This window comes from Armigeres subalbatus, chromosome 1 (assembly GCF_024139115.2).
Source record: "Armigeres subalbatus isolate Guangzhou_Male chromosome 1, GZ_Asu_2, whole genome shotgun sequence".
Taxonomy (NCBI): Eukaryota; Metazoa; Arthropoda; class Insecta; order Diptera; family Culicidae; genus Armigeres; species Armigeres subalbatus.
In genome coordinates, this window is record NC_085139.1 from 290,749,441 (window position 1) to 290,766,671 (window position 17,231).

The 17,231-nt window shown below is 40.6% G+C and overlaps 1 protein-coding gene across 1 annotated transcript; it reads left to right on the forward strand.

Moving 5' to 3' along the window:
- Positions 1-3,418: 3,418 nt before the first annotated feature.
- Positions 3,419-5,027, forward strand: LOC134215585 (transcription factor IIIA-like). The gene is made up of 2 exons (XM_062694741.1): positions 3,419-3,817; positions 3,875-5,027. Exons 1-2 carry the CDS (start codon positions 3,551-3,553, stop codon positions 4,910-4,912), a joined length of 1,305 nt encoding a protein of 434 aa, XP_062550725.1. The 5' UTR covers positions 3,419-3,550; the 3' UTR covers positions 4,913-5,027.
- The last annotated feature ends 12,204 nt before the right edge of the window (positions 5,028-17,231 follow it).

The following is a 17,231-nucleotide window of genomic DNA, read 5'->3' on the forward strand; positions in this document are numbered from 1 at the left end:
TCATGATTCCTTCGGAAGTTCCTCCAGTAAATCCTCCAAGAGTTCCTCCGGAAATTTCTACAGAAGTTCTTCCAGAAATTCCTCTGGAAGTTCCTCTAGATTCCTTCGGCAGTTCAGGAATTCCTTAAGAAGTTCCTCCAGGAATTCCTTCGGCAGTTCCTCCAGGAATTCCCCCAAAAGTTCCTTCTGGATTTCCACCAAAAGTTCTTCCAGGAATTCCCCGGAATTGGTCCTGAAGTTCCTCCCGTAATTCCTCCTGAAGTTCTCCCGTATTTCCTCCGGAAGTTCCTCCAGGAATTTTTCCGGAAGTTCCTCCAGGAATTAGAACTTCCGGGAGGAATTCCTGGAGGAACTTCCGGAGGAATTCCTGGAGGAACTTCCGGAGGAATTCCTGGAGGAACTTCCGGAGGAATTCCTGGAGAAACTTCCGGAGGAATTCCTGGAGAAACTTCCGGAGGAATTCCTGGAGGAACTTCCGGAGGAATTCCTGGAGGAACTTCCGGAGGAACTTCCGGAGGAATTCCTGGAGGAACTTCCGGAGGAATTTCTGGAGGAACTTCCGGAGGAATTCCTGGAGGAACTTCCTGGAGGAACTTCTGGAGGAATTCCTGGAGAAACTTTCGGAAGAATTCCTGGAGGAACTTCCGGAGGAATTCCTAGAGGAACTTCCGGAGGAATTCCTAGAGGAACTTCCGGAGGAATTTCTGGAGGAACTTCCGGAGGAATTCCTGGAGGAACTTCCGGAGGAATTCCTGGAGGAACTTCCGGAGGAATTCCTGGAGAAACTTCCGGAGGAATTCCTGGAGAAACTTCCGGAGGAATTCCTGGAGAAACTTCCGGAGGAATTCCTGGAGAAACTTCCGGAGGAATTCCTGGAGAAACTTCCGGAGGAATTCCTGGAGGAACTTCCGGAGGAATTACGGGAGGAACTTCCGGAGGAATTCCTGGAGGAACTTCCGGAGGAATTCCTGGAGGAACTTCCGGAGAAATTCCTGGAGGAACTTCCGAAGGAATTGCTGGAGGAACTTCCGAAGGAATTGCTGGAGGAACTTCCTGGAGGAACTTGCGGAGGATTTTCTGGAGAAGCTTCCGGAGGAATTCCTGGAGGAACTTCCGGTGGAATTCCTGGAGAAACTTCCGGAGGAATTCTTGGAGAAACTTCCGGAGGAATTCCTGGAGAAACTTCCGGAGGAATTCCTGGAGGAACTTCCGGAGGAATTCCTGGAAGAACTTCCGGAGGAATTCGTGGAGGAACTTCCGGAGGAATTCCTGGAGGAACTTCCGGAGGAATTGCTGGAGGAACTTCCTGGAGGAACTTCCGGAGGAATTCCTGGAGAAAATTCCGGAGGAATTCCTGGAGGAACTTCCGGAGGAATTGCTGGAGGAACTTCCGGAGGAATTCCTGGAGGAACTTCGGGAGGATTTCCTGAAGGAGCTTGGGAAGGAATTCCTGGAGGAACTTCCGGAGGAATTCTTGGAAGAACTTTCGAAGACATTTCTGGAGGAACTTCAGAACGAGTTTCTGGAGGAACTTTCGAAAGAATTCCTGTAGGAATTACTGAAAGAATTCCTTGAGGAACTTGCAAAGGTATTCCTGGAGGAACTTCCGAAAGAATTCCTGGAGGAGCTTTCGAAGGAATTTCTGGAGGAATTTCCGAAGGAATTCCTGGAGGATCTCTCGAAGTAAGTGGAAATTCCTAGCGGAACTACCTAATTTGTTTCAATTTTTTTTTCAAATTAATTTGGTTAATTTTCGATTCTCATTTCCATTCAGAGTAATTTCCTTCGGAGTTTCAGGAAGTTTTCTCTTGATATTTGAGAGGAATTCTCTTGGTATTTTTGGAATTTCATAGGAATTTTCATTAAAAATCAGTGGAAATCCCTTGTAGATTCAGAATAATTATCCAACAAAGCTCAAGTTAATTTTCATGGTGAATTGAGAGAAAATTTTACATGGAATTTTCTCGGAAATACAAAGGATCTGGGAACCCGCATAATGAAAAACGACATACCATGCAGTCAAAATTACATATGCGTTATAAGATATATTGTCACTATTCACTTCATTGGTATCATACAATTTTAACCTTGATTTACCATACCAACCCTACATCAACACTTGCTGTTAATACATAACATGCTGTCGCTGTGTAATTATATAGTTCTTCAATTGTACATCTACCAACTGATGTATGGTACATCGAAAATTTTGTTCGAAAAAATGACCGGATTTAAATGTTAATTATACTTAACCGCCCATTACTCATATGGTAGTTTGGCCGTTTACCATCTGAGCAACTGTTGAAACAGTATATGAGACTGTCCATTTATAGTTAACTACTATTAGTGAGACCATCGCTACAATAACACTTAATCTTTTCAATTATAACAGATGCGGTCTACATATGGTCCATGATTATGCGGGAACTCAAACTCACAATTCCAGGAATTTAATTTGGATGAATAGTGGATGTTCTATTGAAATTGGATTTACTTGTTGGATAAAGACAAGTAGAACGACGATTTTATGATTAATGATATAATCATTATTGTTTCTTCGAGGTTTTCACGATTTCCATAAATAATTTTATTCATTTTCAGCAATCCAGTTTAATCAAGTGGTCCTGATTATGCTTTCTCTGAAGTTCTCTGCTACTGAAAATAATACAAATTTGAATAAAATCACTTCATGCTAAAAGTAAACAAATCTTTCCGCAATACCGCTGCCGCATTTTTTGAAAATTTTCAAAAAATATGCGGTTTTAGTACATTCCGCATTTGCCGTTCCGCATCATTGCGTGCCGTTCCATATACTGCCGTGTATTCAAAAGTGACAGCTGCCGCATCCTGCCGTTGCCGTTCCGTTGCCGCACTCCATTGCGTTTCCCCCTTTAATTGTCAGATACGTGAAAAGATATTTTAGTTACTAGATAAAGATTGTCGCTTCGGTTCCCTTTGTTCTGCTGTCCGAAACATGTGTGGTACATACCTGTCAAATCGTATGGATTTTCCTTCTTTGACATTTAGCTCCCCTATCCTCGCCAGCAAAAGATGTTCCGGACAGCGACGACAGCGACAATATTTATCTAGTAACTAAAATATCTTTTGATACGTGCTATATGAAAAAAATATGTGAAAAATTATGCTCAATTATTATTTATGTCAAATGGTCCAATCCCACGCATCGCTGCCCATTAGGGTCTCGCCGACATTTCTCACCAACACAAATGCAGGTTCGTGGTTGCAAACAATCCCATTTGATTTTGCCGTGACAGCTGCTCGTGGTTGCAAACAAACCGAGTAAAAGTGTGAGTGAAACGTGCGTGTACGTACACGATCGCTGAAAGCCTAATGCGGGCAGAAAACAAAAAGTGCTCGAATTTAAATAATTACGCATGCGCATTTTTGTTGCGTTTCTTGCGTTTTACTTGCGTGTAAACAAAACATAAAACTACCTTTCCCGTTTCTACCGTTTCTGCGTATTTTCTAAAAATTAATTTTATTCCAAATTCAAGAAATTCTATCAGTCGGTTTATTCTTTATTCTGAATATGGTCAGTGAAGTGGAATCCAGTGATACAGACCCGTGCCCAACGAGTCAAGCGTCGGAAGGTGGCGAAGCTCAAACGTTACCCATCGGTGATGGCGGTAAAAATGCCGACCATGACCGCCCTCCGGACAATGGCGGAAATCCCGACAAAGGCATCGTTAAAGCATCGGCAACAAATGAGAGGCAGTTTTTTAGCTGCACCGAGTGTGGATTAGTTTTTCGCAAGCAGGACGACTTCGATCGGCACAGGTTTGCCCATACGGGAGTGGTAAGCACACTGAAATCACTTTTTCGGTAGGTAGAAAAGCATTCCGTTCTATTCCAGAGAGAATTCCGCTGTCCGGAACCGAATTGCGCCAAAGAGTACACCAATCGGAGCCATTTGAAGCGCCACATCCGAGTGAACCATAACAGCACTAAAGAATCCACATCCAGCCAGATTCGATGCAAACATCCTTCTTGCGCAAAAACCTTCTCCACCGACCAGAGCATGCGACGGCACTATGACCTGAAGCACGTTCTCGGCAAATCGTGGACCTGCGAGGAATGTGGCGAGCGATTCTGGCGAAAGCTCCAATTGAAGCAACATCTTTTCCGCCATACGGGGCAGTATCCCCATCGATGTAACCACTGTGATAAGGGTTTTATGAACCTGAAGTCATTGCGACATCATCAGACAACCCACGCCATTCACAAGTGTGATTCCTGTACGTCGGAGTTTACGCGTTGGACGGATTTGGTTGCTCACCGGAAGCTGCAGCACATGACTATGTATCAGTGTGATATTTGCCAGGGAAAATTCCGTTCGAAAAGAAACCTCAAAGCGCACATTCAGGTGCATCAGAAGAGTCGCGAAGACGGAAGGGAACAGGAAGTGTTCCAGTGCCCGTACGAGGGTTGTCCCAAATTTTACGACTACGAGCGCAACCTGATGGCCCATGTCAAATCTAAACACGAAGGAGTCCGGAAATACGTCTGCGACGTAGAGGGCTGTGGCCGGGCGTTGTCCACCCAGCAGAAGTTGGACCAACACCGGCGAATGCACGAGTCGGCTGCAAGGAGTGTTCCGCGTATGAAGCTTCCAGGAAAACCACCGGCACGGCGAAAGGACGCTGGCCAGCAGAGACGGTCGACCGCCTCGCGGTTGGCGAACGTCCGATTGGAACCGCAAGTGGAACGGGTTCTGATCGATCAGAGCCCGGACCGGCGGCCCCCGCTCGAGCTGGAGGGCTCTTTTTCGATGGACTCGGCATCGGAGTCGGAGGTGGAATCCAGTGCCGTGGTGGCGACGGTTCTGCAGGGCCAATTAGCCCGGATACAGGACCAGATTAAACGGCTGCAGGAACAGTCCGGTTCGAGTTGAATATGTTCTGAAGTTTGGTTTGTAAATTAATTGTTCTAGTCGTTCTATGAATTTGTGTTCTATTTTATTGAATTTCCCGTGAAAAATGAATTATAGTAAGAAAGTACTTAATTTATTTATTATTCTTTATTGCTATTGTATCACATCATAATTTTAACAATTTTTTTTATTGGATCATCGATCAATCAAGAATGTTTGCTTAGTTATTGAAACCAACAATTCATACCTTTTTTGCCTGTCCCGTACAACAAAGTCGTACATCAAAAGGCTATTAATTTCTAAATTGCACCATTCATAGAAGGCTTGGAGACAAATGTCTTTGTCCGTGTCAGTGGCGTAGCCACGGGGGTGGTTTTGGACATAAACCCCCCCCCCCCCCCAGAGACAACATTTTTAGAAGGAATTTTTTTTTCTAAAAAAAAATATGTTCAGAAAACCCCCCCAGACCAATTTTCTGGCTACGCCACTGGTCCGTGTGTATGAGTGTACGTGCATAAAAGCTAAATATCCCAAACAAAGGCCCATCCACGTTTAGAGTCGTGGGTAGGACAAATAGGTGATACCGATTTGGGCATTAGCACTAGACGATTCGCACAAATTCGAATGTGTTACCTACCTGGATACCTGGTTGGCTACAGCGTCGACACACCTATGTCCTGCGTATTGTAAAGCTCCATAATCGTCGGTCTAGGGCGATGTTTCTCCAGTTTTCCCGAACGTTCAGGGTCCCCAGGTCCGATTCCACCACGTACAGCCAGCGTGTTCGTGGCCTTCCAAGAAGTCGCCGGCCCCTATCCGGTTCTCTGTGAAAATTGTTTTCGCTATTTTTTCTCCCAACATTCGCACTAAGTAACCAGCCCATTGAAGTCTGCCGTATTTTATACGATTCACAATATTTTCTTCTTTGTATCCAGCTTTCCACGCTCGGTAATGGCGGCTTGTCGGTTTTTTTTTTTTTTTTTTTTTTCTTGAGCAAGGGTAAACGGAAATCTGCAACCAGACACCTGAGGAGGTACTCAGGTAGTGTGGGGATGGGTATGTCATGTAACTCTTACCCGACCCACTAAAACCAAAACCCTTTCGCCAGTCCGTACCCCCGGCCCGCAATTAAGCAATACATCTGGGGGTTACTATTTAGCACGCTAACGCCTATGCTAACGCACTTGACGTCAATACACACAACATCGACTTCAAGGGTGGCTACCTCACCACCCGTCGATCGCAAGCTATGATAGTAACCTAACGGTCCGTATCATAATCTCACGTTGGAGACGAGCACCCCGACAACAACCACCGCGCGTGAACCGCAATGACCTCTATATCTACATACTGAGGTCCCCGCAGCCCACCCGCGACATGTTGGTTGTCGGGGTGAGCAAAGTTTTCACTGCATCACAGGTGCCCTTACTGCACTCGTTGGTTTTGTTCAAGACGCCACCACCGCTGCAGTTTCGACATGATCTGTTGAGATGCTGTGTTCACCGCATTCCATATAGCTTCTTCCCGGCACATCCTCTCGACGAGGTTGTCCGGGGTTGTATCCATACCACTAATAAGCAGCATGGTATTGCGTTCTACCTCGAATCGCGGGCATGCGAACATCACATGCTCTGCCGATTCTACCTCACCTACACATTCAGGACACTCCGCAGAATCTGCGAAGCCAAACCTGTGTAGGAATTTCTTAAAGCAGCCATGTTCAGACAACACCTGTGTTAGGTGGAAGTTGACTTGACCATGCTTCCTATCAACCCAGTTGGACACATCTGGAATCAGTCTGTGGGTCCAACGACCTTTGACTGCGGTGTCCCATGCTCTTTGCCATTTGAGCAACGAAGCTGCTCTCTTGACACGTCGCACTTGCACCGAGTCCCTTTCGTTGTAGCACTCCACATCCTCCTCTAGGAGTGTGTCGATCGGCATCATTCCAGCTATAACGCACACCGCCTCATATGATATGGTGCGATATGCGCTCGCGACACGTAAGCACATCAGCCGGTGTACTCTGATCAATTTCTTTACATTGTACTCGGCTTTTAGTGCTACGGCCCATGCCGGCACGCCATAACGGATGATAGACAATGCTACGCCAGCTATCAGCCTACGCACTTGACTATGCACCGCCGATCTGTTGGACATCATTCGTGATAAAGATTTTATCGCCAATGAAGCCCGCTGACATGCATAATCGACGTGGCTCGTAAAATTGAGCTTATCATCGATCATCACGCCCAGATGCTTGAGAGACCTCACGGAGTTAACTGTGCAGGTCCCTACTCTTATCCTAGCCTGTTGCAACCCATGACGGTTATGCACTACCACGACTTCCGTCTTGTGGTGTGCAAGGGATAACCGTCTCGAGTTGAGCCATTCCTCCACTCTGCCAATCGCGTATGAAGCCTTCAATCTAACTTCGTCGAGAGTGTCACCTGCTACTTCTAGCATTACGTCATCCGCGAAGCCTTCTATCTTCACTCCGGCCGGGAGACTTAGGCGTAATACTCCATCGTACATAATATTCCACAGAACCGGTCCGAGGATCGATCCCTGTGGAACACCCGCTGACACTACGATCGACTTTCGACCGGCATCAGTGTCGTATAACAGCACCCTATTCTAAAAATAGCTTTTCAGTATCCTGCACAGGTAATCCGGAACACTCAATCGGTGCAGGGAGTCAGCAATTGCTGCCTAGCTAGCATTGTTAAACGCGTTTTTAACATCAAGTGTAATCAACGCGCAGTACCTAATACCTCTTCTGTTTAAACCTCTCGCTATCTTGGCCGTATCCGTTACCGCTCGAATTGCTTCGATGGTAGAACGGCCCTTACGGAAGCCATACTGGTTGCTAGATAAGCCACCAGCACACTCTGTATAAGCCGACAATCTATTCAGAATGACCCTCTCTAGCAGCTTTCCAGCTGTGTCGAGTAGGCAAATTGGTCTGTATGTCAAAGGATCCCCCGGCTGTTTGCCAGGCTTCGGTAATACAGTCAAACCTCCATGAGTCGATGTTCTATGACTCGATATCGACTCATGGAACAAATTATGCCATATTAAAAAATATTTTCTGGATTACTGTGATGGTCCCTTCAAACGGCTTTCCAAATATTTGCTATTCCTCATCTCGATATTTCCATTAGTCGATGGTCCCTTCAATATCGACTCATGGAGGTTTGACTGTAGCACCAATTTCTGCCGTTTCCATCGATCTGGGAAGTTTCCTTCGTCCATGCATCTCTGGAGGCAGCTCCTGAACATATCTGGATTGGCAAGAATGGCGTGTTTAAGGGCCAGGTTTGGAATACCATCCGGGCCTGGCGCCTTATTGAGCTTAAGTTTTCTTGCGGCTACGATAAGCTCTTCGTTAGTCACTAGCGGTACCACGTCGACTGACTCGTACGGTGTAGCGGGCCAGTCCGATGGTTCATGTGTCGGAAACAGTCCCTCTACTATACTGGCTAACAGCTCTGGGGATCTTTCAGGAGGTGTGCTATTGGTCCTAGACATCACTATCCTGTATGCATCGCCCCACGGGGTGTCATTCGCCATCCTGCACAGCTGTTCGAAGCAGGCTCGCTTGCTACATTTAATCTCGTAGTTCAGGGCTCTGCTCGCTGTCCGGAATACCCCTCGTCTATCGAGTCGCTCAGCGTCTGTTCTAGCACGTCGCAACCTTCTTTTAGCTTTAAGACAGGTTCTACGAAGATCTGCAATCGTGTCAGACCACCAGTACACTGGTTGTCGATTTCCTGGGGCTGGGTCTTCCTTGGCATCGCCACGTCGCAAGCACGTGTAAGTACTTCCGTCAGGTCGTTACCGCTTAGTCCTGTAGTCCTACTCTCCCAGCGCAGCGCCTCCACCAACAGCTCTTGATTGAACTGTGACGTGCGCCATCCGGGATCCGTTGCACCACCTCTTCTCGTCGTAGTTCTCCGGGTATACTCGACCATAAAACGTACTTCCTGATGGTCGCTAGAAGTATGACCCTCGTGGACCATCCATCTCGGTTCTTCAGTCCATCCTGCGCTGCAGAAGGTGACATCGATACATGAATCACCGCTCGGTCCTCTGAACGTTGGCACTTGACCTTCGTTCAGCAGAACTACGTTCAATACCGCTAGTGACTCTAACAGGATATGACCTCTAGCGTTAGTAAACCGGGAACCCCAGTCCACTGCCCACGCATTGAAGTCACCTGCTACAACTACTGGTTTAAGGCCAGTTAGCTTCGCCGCAAGAGTATCAACTACCCTAGTGTACTGCTCTATACTCCATCTAGGAGGACAGTAGCAGCTACAAAAGTAAACACCGTTTACCTTTGCTATGACGAAACCCTCGTCGTTAGGCGAAGATATTATCTTCTGGATGGGGTAGCGCCCACAAGTCCAGATTCCCACCATACCGGACTTGTCCGCAATCCAGCTGCCGTTTCCAGCAGGGATGCGGTATGGGTCAGACAGCAAGGCAACATCAGCTTTACACTCGATAACCGACTGTTGTAGCAGCAGCTGGGCCGCCTCGCAGTGGTTCAAGTTTAGCTGTGTTACTTGCATGTCTGGACCCTTCTAGAGGCCGGACAGGCCTGCGCACTGGTGAGATACCTGTTATCTGCTCCCGTAGGACAGATCAGGCATCTCGGTGCAGCCTGGCAGGTGCGAGCCTGGTGGTTTTCGGCTCCGCACCTACGGCACAGCTTACTACGGTCAGGTCCCTTACAGTCATAGGACTTATGACCGTGGCCAAGGCACCTGTAGCAGGCCTGATTGGGTTGGCTTGTGCTCAGCGAGCACACCGACCAACCCACCTACCTTATCCAGCACCTTCTTGGCCTCAGCCATAGGTACTTGGAATGAGGCAACCTGCATTCCCGCAAAGCCTTTGCGTAACCGAATCGCGGATTCCTGGATCTCGACATTACACTGATCCTTCAGTGCGTCTACCAGGTCTCCGGCTTCGGTTATTTCATCCATGCCCTTGCACTGGATGTTCAGGACTGGGCACAGGGCTCTAACCTGGACCCTGTCACCCAGGACCTCTTCCGTCAACTTTTTATACTCGGAACTCTTCCGAGTAGCATCCCGCTTCAAGACGAGAATCATCTCGCCTTTGCGCGTTCTTCGGATGCAGTTGACATCCCTCCTAGACTAGAGAGCTTCTCGGTGCCTCTCATAGTCTTTAGGACTTCGGCGTAGCTTTTATCGTCAGCCTTGACAATGATCGCTTCACCTCTATCCTTCCGCTTGCCACTCCCACTAGAAGGCGCACCCTTTTCATCACGGGCTCTACCCTTCTTGGCGGTGGCTGGATCCTTTCCCTTGGTCGCACTCCTTGCGACCTGCTGGCAACTTCTTTTCTCCTTTTAGGATTCACTACCTTTGTCCATGGTAGATCTTCCTCCCGGCGGTCCTCTGGTATCTTCCTAGGTGGAGGTACCATTTTCCTCTCGGTCTCCACTCGGACCTTTTCTGCGGTCCGTGCCGAGGCTTTATTAGCTACTTTCAGGTCCGCCTCCTGCGTGACCCTACTAAGCTTAGGAGTTGCTCCGCTGTTAGCCATACGCCGTTTAAGTTCTGCAGTCTGGCTCTCCGCCAGCTACTTCCCTTCTGCAAGGAGCCGAATCTTCGATTCGGCCTCCTTCGAGGCCTTCTTGGCTTGGCTAACCGCCAATTCCTTTTCTTCAGTAAGAAGACGGATCTTGTGCTCCGCCTCCTTACTGGCTTCCAGCAAGGACTTCCACTCCGACTTCGCCTCCACGACTAGAGCGCAGAGGGTTAGTACGGCCTGTTTTAAGTCCTTACTATAATTCACTCGGTTGTCCAGGAAGGACATGATTACGTCCGAAACGTCCGTAATCACCTCCATCGTCTGGACTCCATCCTCACCGTGGTTAGTCATCACCGAGTTAATGACTTTGGTCAGAGTGGGGCCGTCCATCTTAACATCCACCGGCACCTCTTCCGACCCACCACGTGCTCCGCCATCGCCTCCCCCCGGCGATCTTTGGGGTGACCGATCAAGGCCACTGCGCCTGGCGAAAGGGTTCTCCTTGTCGCCATTCGCCTCACCTCCTTCCTTCGTCGTTTTTGTAATTTTTAATGGGAAACTCATGTCTGTTGGGTCCCCCTTGCGGCTGCTGTCGAATCCTGTTGGTGTAGTCGCCTTCGCGATCCCATGGTTATCTAACATACCTTGCGGCATGCAGGGAGGCCATGCGAGGGTTGACACTTTCGTGTTCAGAGCCAGATCAGCGCTAGTCAGGAAGGAGCATCTGAGCCTACTCCCACTCAGCTACCAGCTGAGCCACAGGATTGTACCGCGTGCCACAAGGCCTGCCACGGTTTTAGGGGACGGAAGACAGCCTGGCCATTAGCCCATTCGCCGTTTCAGGTCGGTGTCACCCGGCCTTACTAAGAGAATAGAATAACCAGACTACCAGCCCTTGCGTTCACAATATCTCAATATCCAAAACAAGACCAATAACATGCAACCAGTATACCATAATCAGGATCTTACTGGGATCAATCCTGATGTGCCAGTGGCACTCCCTGGGCTTGTGCTTTTGAAGCGGCACACAGTCGCTTTGATAGAGTCTGCTTACGGGCACTTGTGGTTTTTTGGGAGGGATTTTAGCAGAGCCCACTGCTAAATCCCACCACGCCCTAGACAGTTCTCCCTGACTCGCAGACAGCTGGGGAGGGGTCGTCAAGCCCTTGGACATGGTCCATGCTGTCCCTACTGTCCCTGCTGCCCCCGCGGCTTGTCGGTGTGAAAAAATCAATCGGTCACTGTAGCATTTGACACTAGCTGGAGGAAAACTCACCGGCGAAAAGGCCTTTTTTCCCTTCCCCTCTCCCAGGAACGCCAATGAGCTTTCCTCCAGCTAGTGTCAAATGCTACAGTGACCGATTGATTTTTTCACACCGACAAGCCGCCATTACCGAGAGTGGAAAGCTGGATAAACAAATGTGAAAAAAAGTCTTATTCACCAATTGTTATTTTAGACTTTTCATATATGTTTATCAACCATTTTGAACGAGCGAGAAAGGCATCATCACCGCTAGGTGGATTAATCAGGGTTTTCTATTGTGGATTTACTTGACCAACTCTCTACCATTTTCGACATGACTGATTGTGGAGAAATTAACCACCTCCTTGGCATGAAATTAGAATAGGGTTAGGCGGGGCAAGATGGGTCACGGGGTAAGATGGGTCAGGGCCGTTTTTGAGCATTGTGTACATTTTAATGTGGAGATTATGACTTTGTAGGAGGAATAATTTGGTTCTACTTTATTATCACTCGATTTGATGATAAAATTTTATTTTGGTAGAGTATGGCAAGGTAAAACATTTTTCAGCATTGTTTCTTATGCGAAACACACTTTCTATGAAACGTGTAATCTCGTCGAGCAATGTATCCAGCTTTCCACGCTCGGTAATGGCGGCTTGTCGCTGTGTAAAAATCAATCGGTCACTGTACTGTTTGACACTAGCTGGAGGAAAGCTCACTGGCGTTCCTGGATGAGGGGAAGGGAAAAAAGGCCTTTTCGCCAGTGAGTTTTCCTCCAGCTAGTGTCAAACAGTACAGTGACCGATTGATTTTTACACAGTGACAAGCCGCCATTGCCGAGCGTGGAAAGCTGGATAGTTTATTACCTCTATAAGCCATCCCAGGAAACAATCTGTGAGATGTTAGAGTCTCGTTAGAGTCTGTTAGCTATGTTGCTTCCCGAATGTATACATAACCATTTTTATGATTTTATGCTGTTGCAATAGTATTCGTACGTGTCTATTTTCGATTTTGACAGTTTGCTTTTGTATCAGCCGAGGTATTGAAAAAAAATGCGGAGATGAAAAAAATCTCGAAGCTCCCGAACAGGTCCTGAAACGAAACGTCTGGTCCGCGGTCAGGATGCGCTTCTTCCGATGACTCGTGCCGTACCGGGTAAGTTATGTTTTTATTTTCATAAAAAAAATAATTGCCAAGAACTTTATTATTTACAGAGGCCGTATGGATGCCGGCATCAATGTGGTTGCGGCACTTAGAAAAATCATCGGAAAAATCTATTGACGGCGGATGCGATAAATTTGCCAACGATTTTGAATGCGGATTCGAATAAACCGTACGCTGCTGATCGATCTGCCGCTGGAGTTTATTGAGCAAGTGCTGTGCGTCTGATTATGATGATATTTAAGTCACAAAAGCCGTGTGGATGCCTGCCTCCAGAATGAATATGCTGCAGCGAGAAAAACGGCACCAGTTTGAAAGCCCTTGAACAAAAGATACCAGCAATTAGTCAGGTAAGTTCTGTGATGATGTCCATGAGGTTGTTTGACTTCATAAAGATTTTGCCTTTTACAGACAATGTTGACATGGATGCCGGCATAATTATCGGATGAGTCAACCCCGTGTCCGTGCTACACAAGCATTTTAAAATCATGGACTTTAATTCAGCGCCAGGAATATGTGGAGGCAGGATGATATCTATTGTAAAAAAAGGGATGAGCTCATTTGAATCCGAACGGAAAACATGATCAAAACGATTTAGTATAGGGATTCTAGGTTTTCCGAGTTAGAAAACATTTGATCAAACTCTAGTTTGAAACAACAGTACATATCGAACTATTTAATTTTTCGTTGGAATTCCTGGAGGAACTTCCTGGAGGATCTTCCTGATGGAACTTCCGAAGGAATTCCTAGAGAACCTCCGGAGTAATTTCTGGAAGAAAATTTGGAGGAATTTCTAGAAAAACTTTCGGAGGAGCTCCCGGAGGAAAGTCCGGAGGAATTTCTGGAGGAACTTCCGAAGGAACTTTCGGAGGAATTCCTGGAAAAACTTTTAATTTAATTTTAATTTAATTTTAATCTAATTTTAATTTAATTTTAATTTAATTTTAATTTAATTTTAATTTAATTTTAATTTAATTTTAATTTAATTTTAATTTAATTTTAATTTAATTTTAATTTAATTTTAATTTAATTTTAATTTAATTTTAATTTAATTTTAATTTAATTTTAATTTAATTTTAATTTAATTTTAATTTAATTTTAATTTAATTTTAATTTAATTTTAATTTAATTTTAATTTAATTTTAATTTAATTTTAATTTAATTTTAATTTAATTTTAATTTAATTTTAATTTAATTTTAATTTAATTTTAATTTAATTTTAATTTAATTTTAATTTAATTTTAATTTAATTTTAATTTAATTTTAATTTAATTTTAATTTAATTTTAATTTAATTTTAATTTAATTTTAATTTAATTTTAATTTAATTTTAATTTAATTTTAATTTAATTTTAATTTAATTTTAATTTAATTTTAATTTAATTTTAATTTTAATTTTAATTTAATTTTAATTTAATTTTAATTTAATTTTAATTTAATTTTAATTTAATTTTAATTTAATTTTAATTTAATTTTAATTTAATTTTAATTTAATTTTAATTTAATTTTAATTTAATTTTAATTTAATTTTAATTTAATTTTAATTTAATTTTAATTTAATTTTAATTTAATTTTAATTTAATTTTAATTTAATTTTAATTTAATTTTAATTTAATTTTAATTTAATTTTAATTTAATTTTAATTTAATTTTAATTTAATTTTAATTTAATTTTAATTTAATTTTAATTTAATTTTAATTTAATTTTAATTTAATTTTAATTTAATTTTAATTTTTAATTTAATTTTAATTTAATTTTAATTTAATTTTAATTTAATTTTAATTTAATTTTAATTTAATTTTAATTTAATTTTAATTTAATTTTAATTTAATTTTAATTTAATTTTAATTTAATTTTAATTTAATTTTAATTTAATTTTAATTTAATTTTAATTTAATTTTAATTTAATTTTAATTTAATTTTAATTTAATTTTAATTTAATTTTAATTTAATTTTAATTTAATTTTAATTTAATTTTAATTTAATTTTAATTTAATTTTAATTTAATTTTAATTTAATTTTAATTTAATTTTAATTTAATTTTAATTTAATTTTAATTTAATTTTAATTTAATTTAATTTAATTTTAATTTAATTTTAATTTAATTTTAATTTAATTTTAATTTAATTTTAATTTAATTTTAATTTAATTTTAATTTAATTTTAATTTAATTTTAATTTAATTTTAATTTTAATTTAATTTTAATTTAATTTTAATTTAATTTTAATTTAATTTTAATTTAATTTTAATTTAATTTTAATTTAATTTTAATTTAATTTTAATTTAATTTTAATTTAATTTTAATTTAATTTAATTTAATTTTAATTTAATTTTAATTTAATTTTAATTTAATTTTAATTTAATTTTAATTTAATTTTAATTTAATTTTAATTTAATTTTAATTTAATTTTAATTTAATTTTAATTTAATTTTAATTTAATTTTAATTTAATTTTAATTTAATTTTAATTTAATTTTAATTTAATTTTAATTTAATTTTAATTTAATTTTAATTTAATTTTAATTTAATTTTAATTTAATTTTAATTTAATTTTAATTTAATTTTAATTTAATTTTAATTTAATTTTAATTTAATTTTAATTTAATTTTAATTTAATTTTAATTTAATTTTAATTTAATTTTAATTTAATTTTAATTTAATTTTAATTTAATTTTAATTTAATTTTAATTTAATTTTAATTTAATTTTAATTTAATTTTAATTTAATTTTAATTTAATTTTAATTTAATTTTAATTTAATTTTAATTTAATTTTAATTTAATTTTAATTTAATTTTAATTTAATTTTAATTTAATTTTAATTTAATTTTAATTTAATTTTAATTTAATTTTAATTTAATTTTAATTTAATTTTAATTTAATTTTAATTTAATTTTAATTTAATTTTAATTTAATTTTAATTTAATTTTAATTTAATTTTAATTTAATTTTAATTTAATTTTAATTTAATTTTAATTTAATTTTAATTTAATTTATATTTAATTTATATTTAATTTTAATTTGATTTAATTTTAATTTAATTTTATTTTAATTTTAATTTAATTTTAACTCTTGCGAAATCTCAGAAGTAATTCCTGAATGCTTCTTTCTTTCTTAAGTAACTCCTGGAGAATTCTGGAGAAATCTCAGTAGGAATTCCTGGAGGAATCCTCCTTCGAGGGAACTACTGAAAGTATAAGGAAGAAATTTCTGGAGAAAGACCTGCAGGATGAATTTCAATAGGAATTCCCGGAGGAATCTCCAAAAGAATTCCTGGAAAGACTTCTGGAAGAATCTCCATAGAAACTCGTGCAGAGATATCCGAAAGATCTCCTGGAAGAACTCCGAAAGAACTTCTGGAGGAATCTTCGAAGGAACTCTTGGGAAATCTCAGAAGTAATTCCTAAATGCTTCTTCCAAAGAATTGCTGGATGCATCTCCAAAGGAACTCCTGGAGAAATCTCTAGAATTATTCCAGAAGAAATCTCAGTAAGAATTCCTGGAGGAATCTCTCAAGGGACTCCTAGAGGAATCTTCGAAGAAACTACTGAAAGTATTAAGATGAAATTCCTAATGAAGCTTTGAAAGACCTGCTAGGAAAATCTCAATAAGAATGCCTGGAAGAAGCTCCGAAAGTATTCCTGGATGCATCTCTGAAAGAATTGCTGAAGGAATCTCTAAAGGACTTCCTGGAGGAATCTTCAAAGAAACTTCTGGAAGAATCTCCGAAGTAATTCTAAGATGCCTCCTGGAAGGATTCCTGGAAGAATCTCCACAGGAACTGCTGGAGGAATCTCCGATGGAACTCCTGGAGGAATCTCCGAATTAGTTCCAAGATTCCTCCCTGGAAGAATCTCCGCAGGAACTTGTACAGGAGCTAAGATAAAATTATAATTTCATAATACATTACCTTAATTAAGCTAAATGTGGTTAATCTAAATGTATAACAATTATTTTGGTAAATATAGAAAATTTCTAAGACGATTTTTATTGATAATTTATTTACATTCATCTGTTACTCGAGGCAGTTATGTATATTATGTACATTCTGCCTCGGATGACAACTGAATGTAAATAAATCAACATGAAAGCCCTTTCAAAACAACCCTCACAACTCCCTAACCGCTCACTGCGAAACATTGCTAACGTTATACTAAAGTGAGGCTAACAGGTTAGATTAAATTATGCAACTTACATAAACATATCTAACAAAAGTGTTGCAGATCTGTCTAATTTTAGTCTCATTTTACCCTAATGTTAGTGAGAAAATTAGAGTAACTTTCTAACAGGTTACACTCATGTTAGGGTCAAGTTAGAGTAACCTTGTTTGCTGGGATTTTATGAGACAGATTCGAACACCCGCACGGAAGG

Excerpts from the sequence above, each read along its gene's own strand:
- LOC134215585 (XM_062694741.1), top strand. The coding sequence starts at position 3,551 with ATGGTCAGTGAAGTGGAATCCAGTGATACAGACCCGTGCCCAACGAGT. Across the intron at positions 3,818-3,874 it reads GGTTTGCCCATACGGGAGTG|AGAGAATTCCGCTGTCCGGA; the intron begins GTAAGCACACTG and ends GTTCTATTCCAG.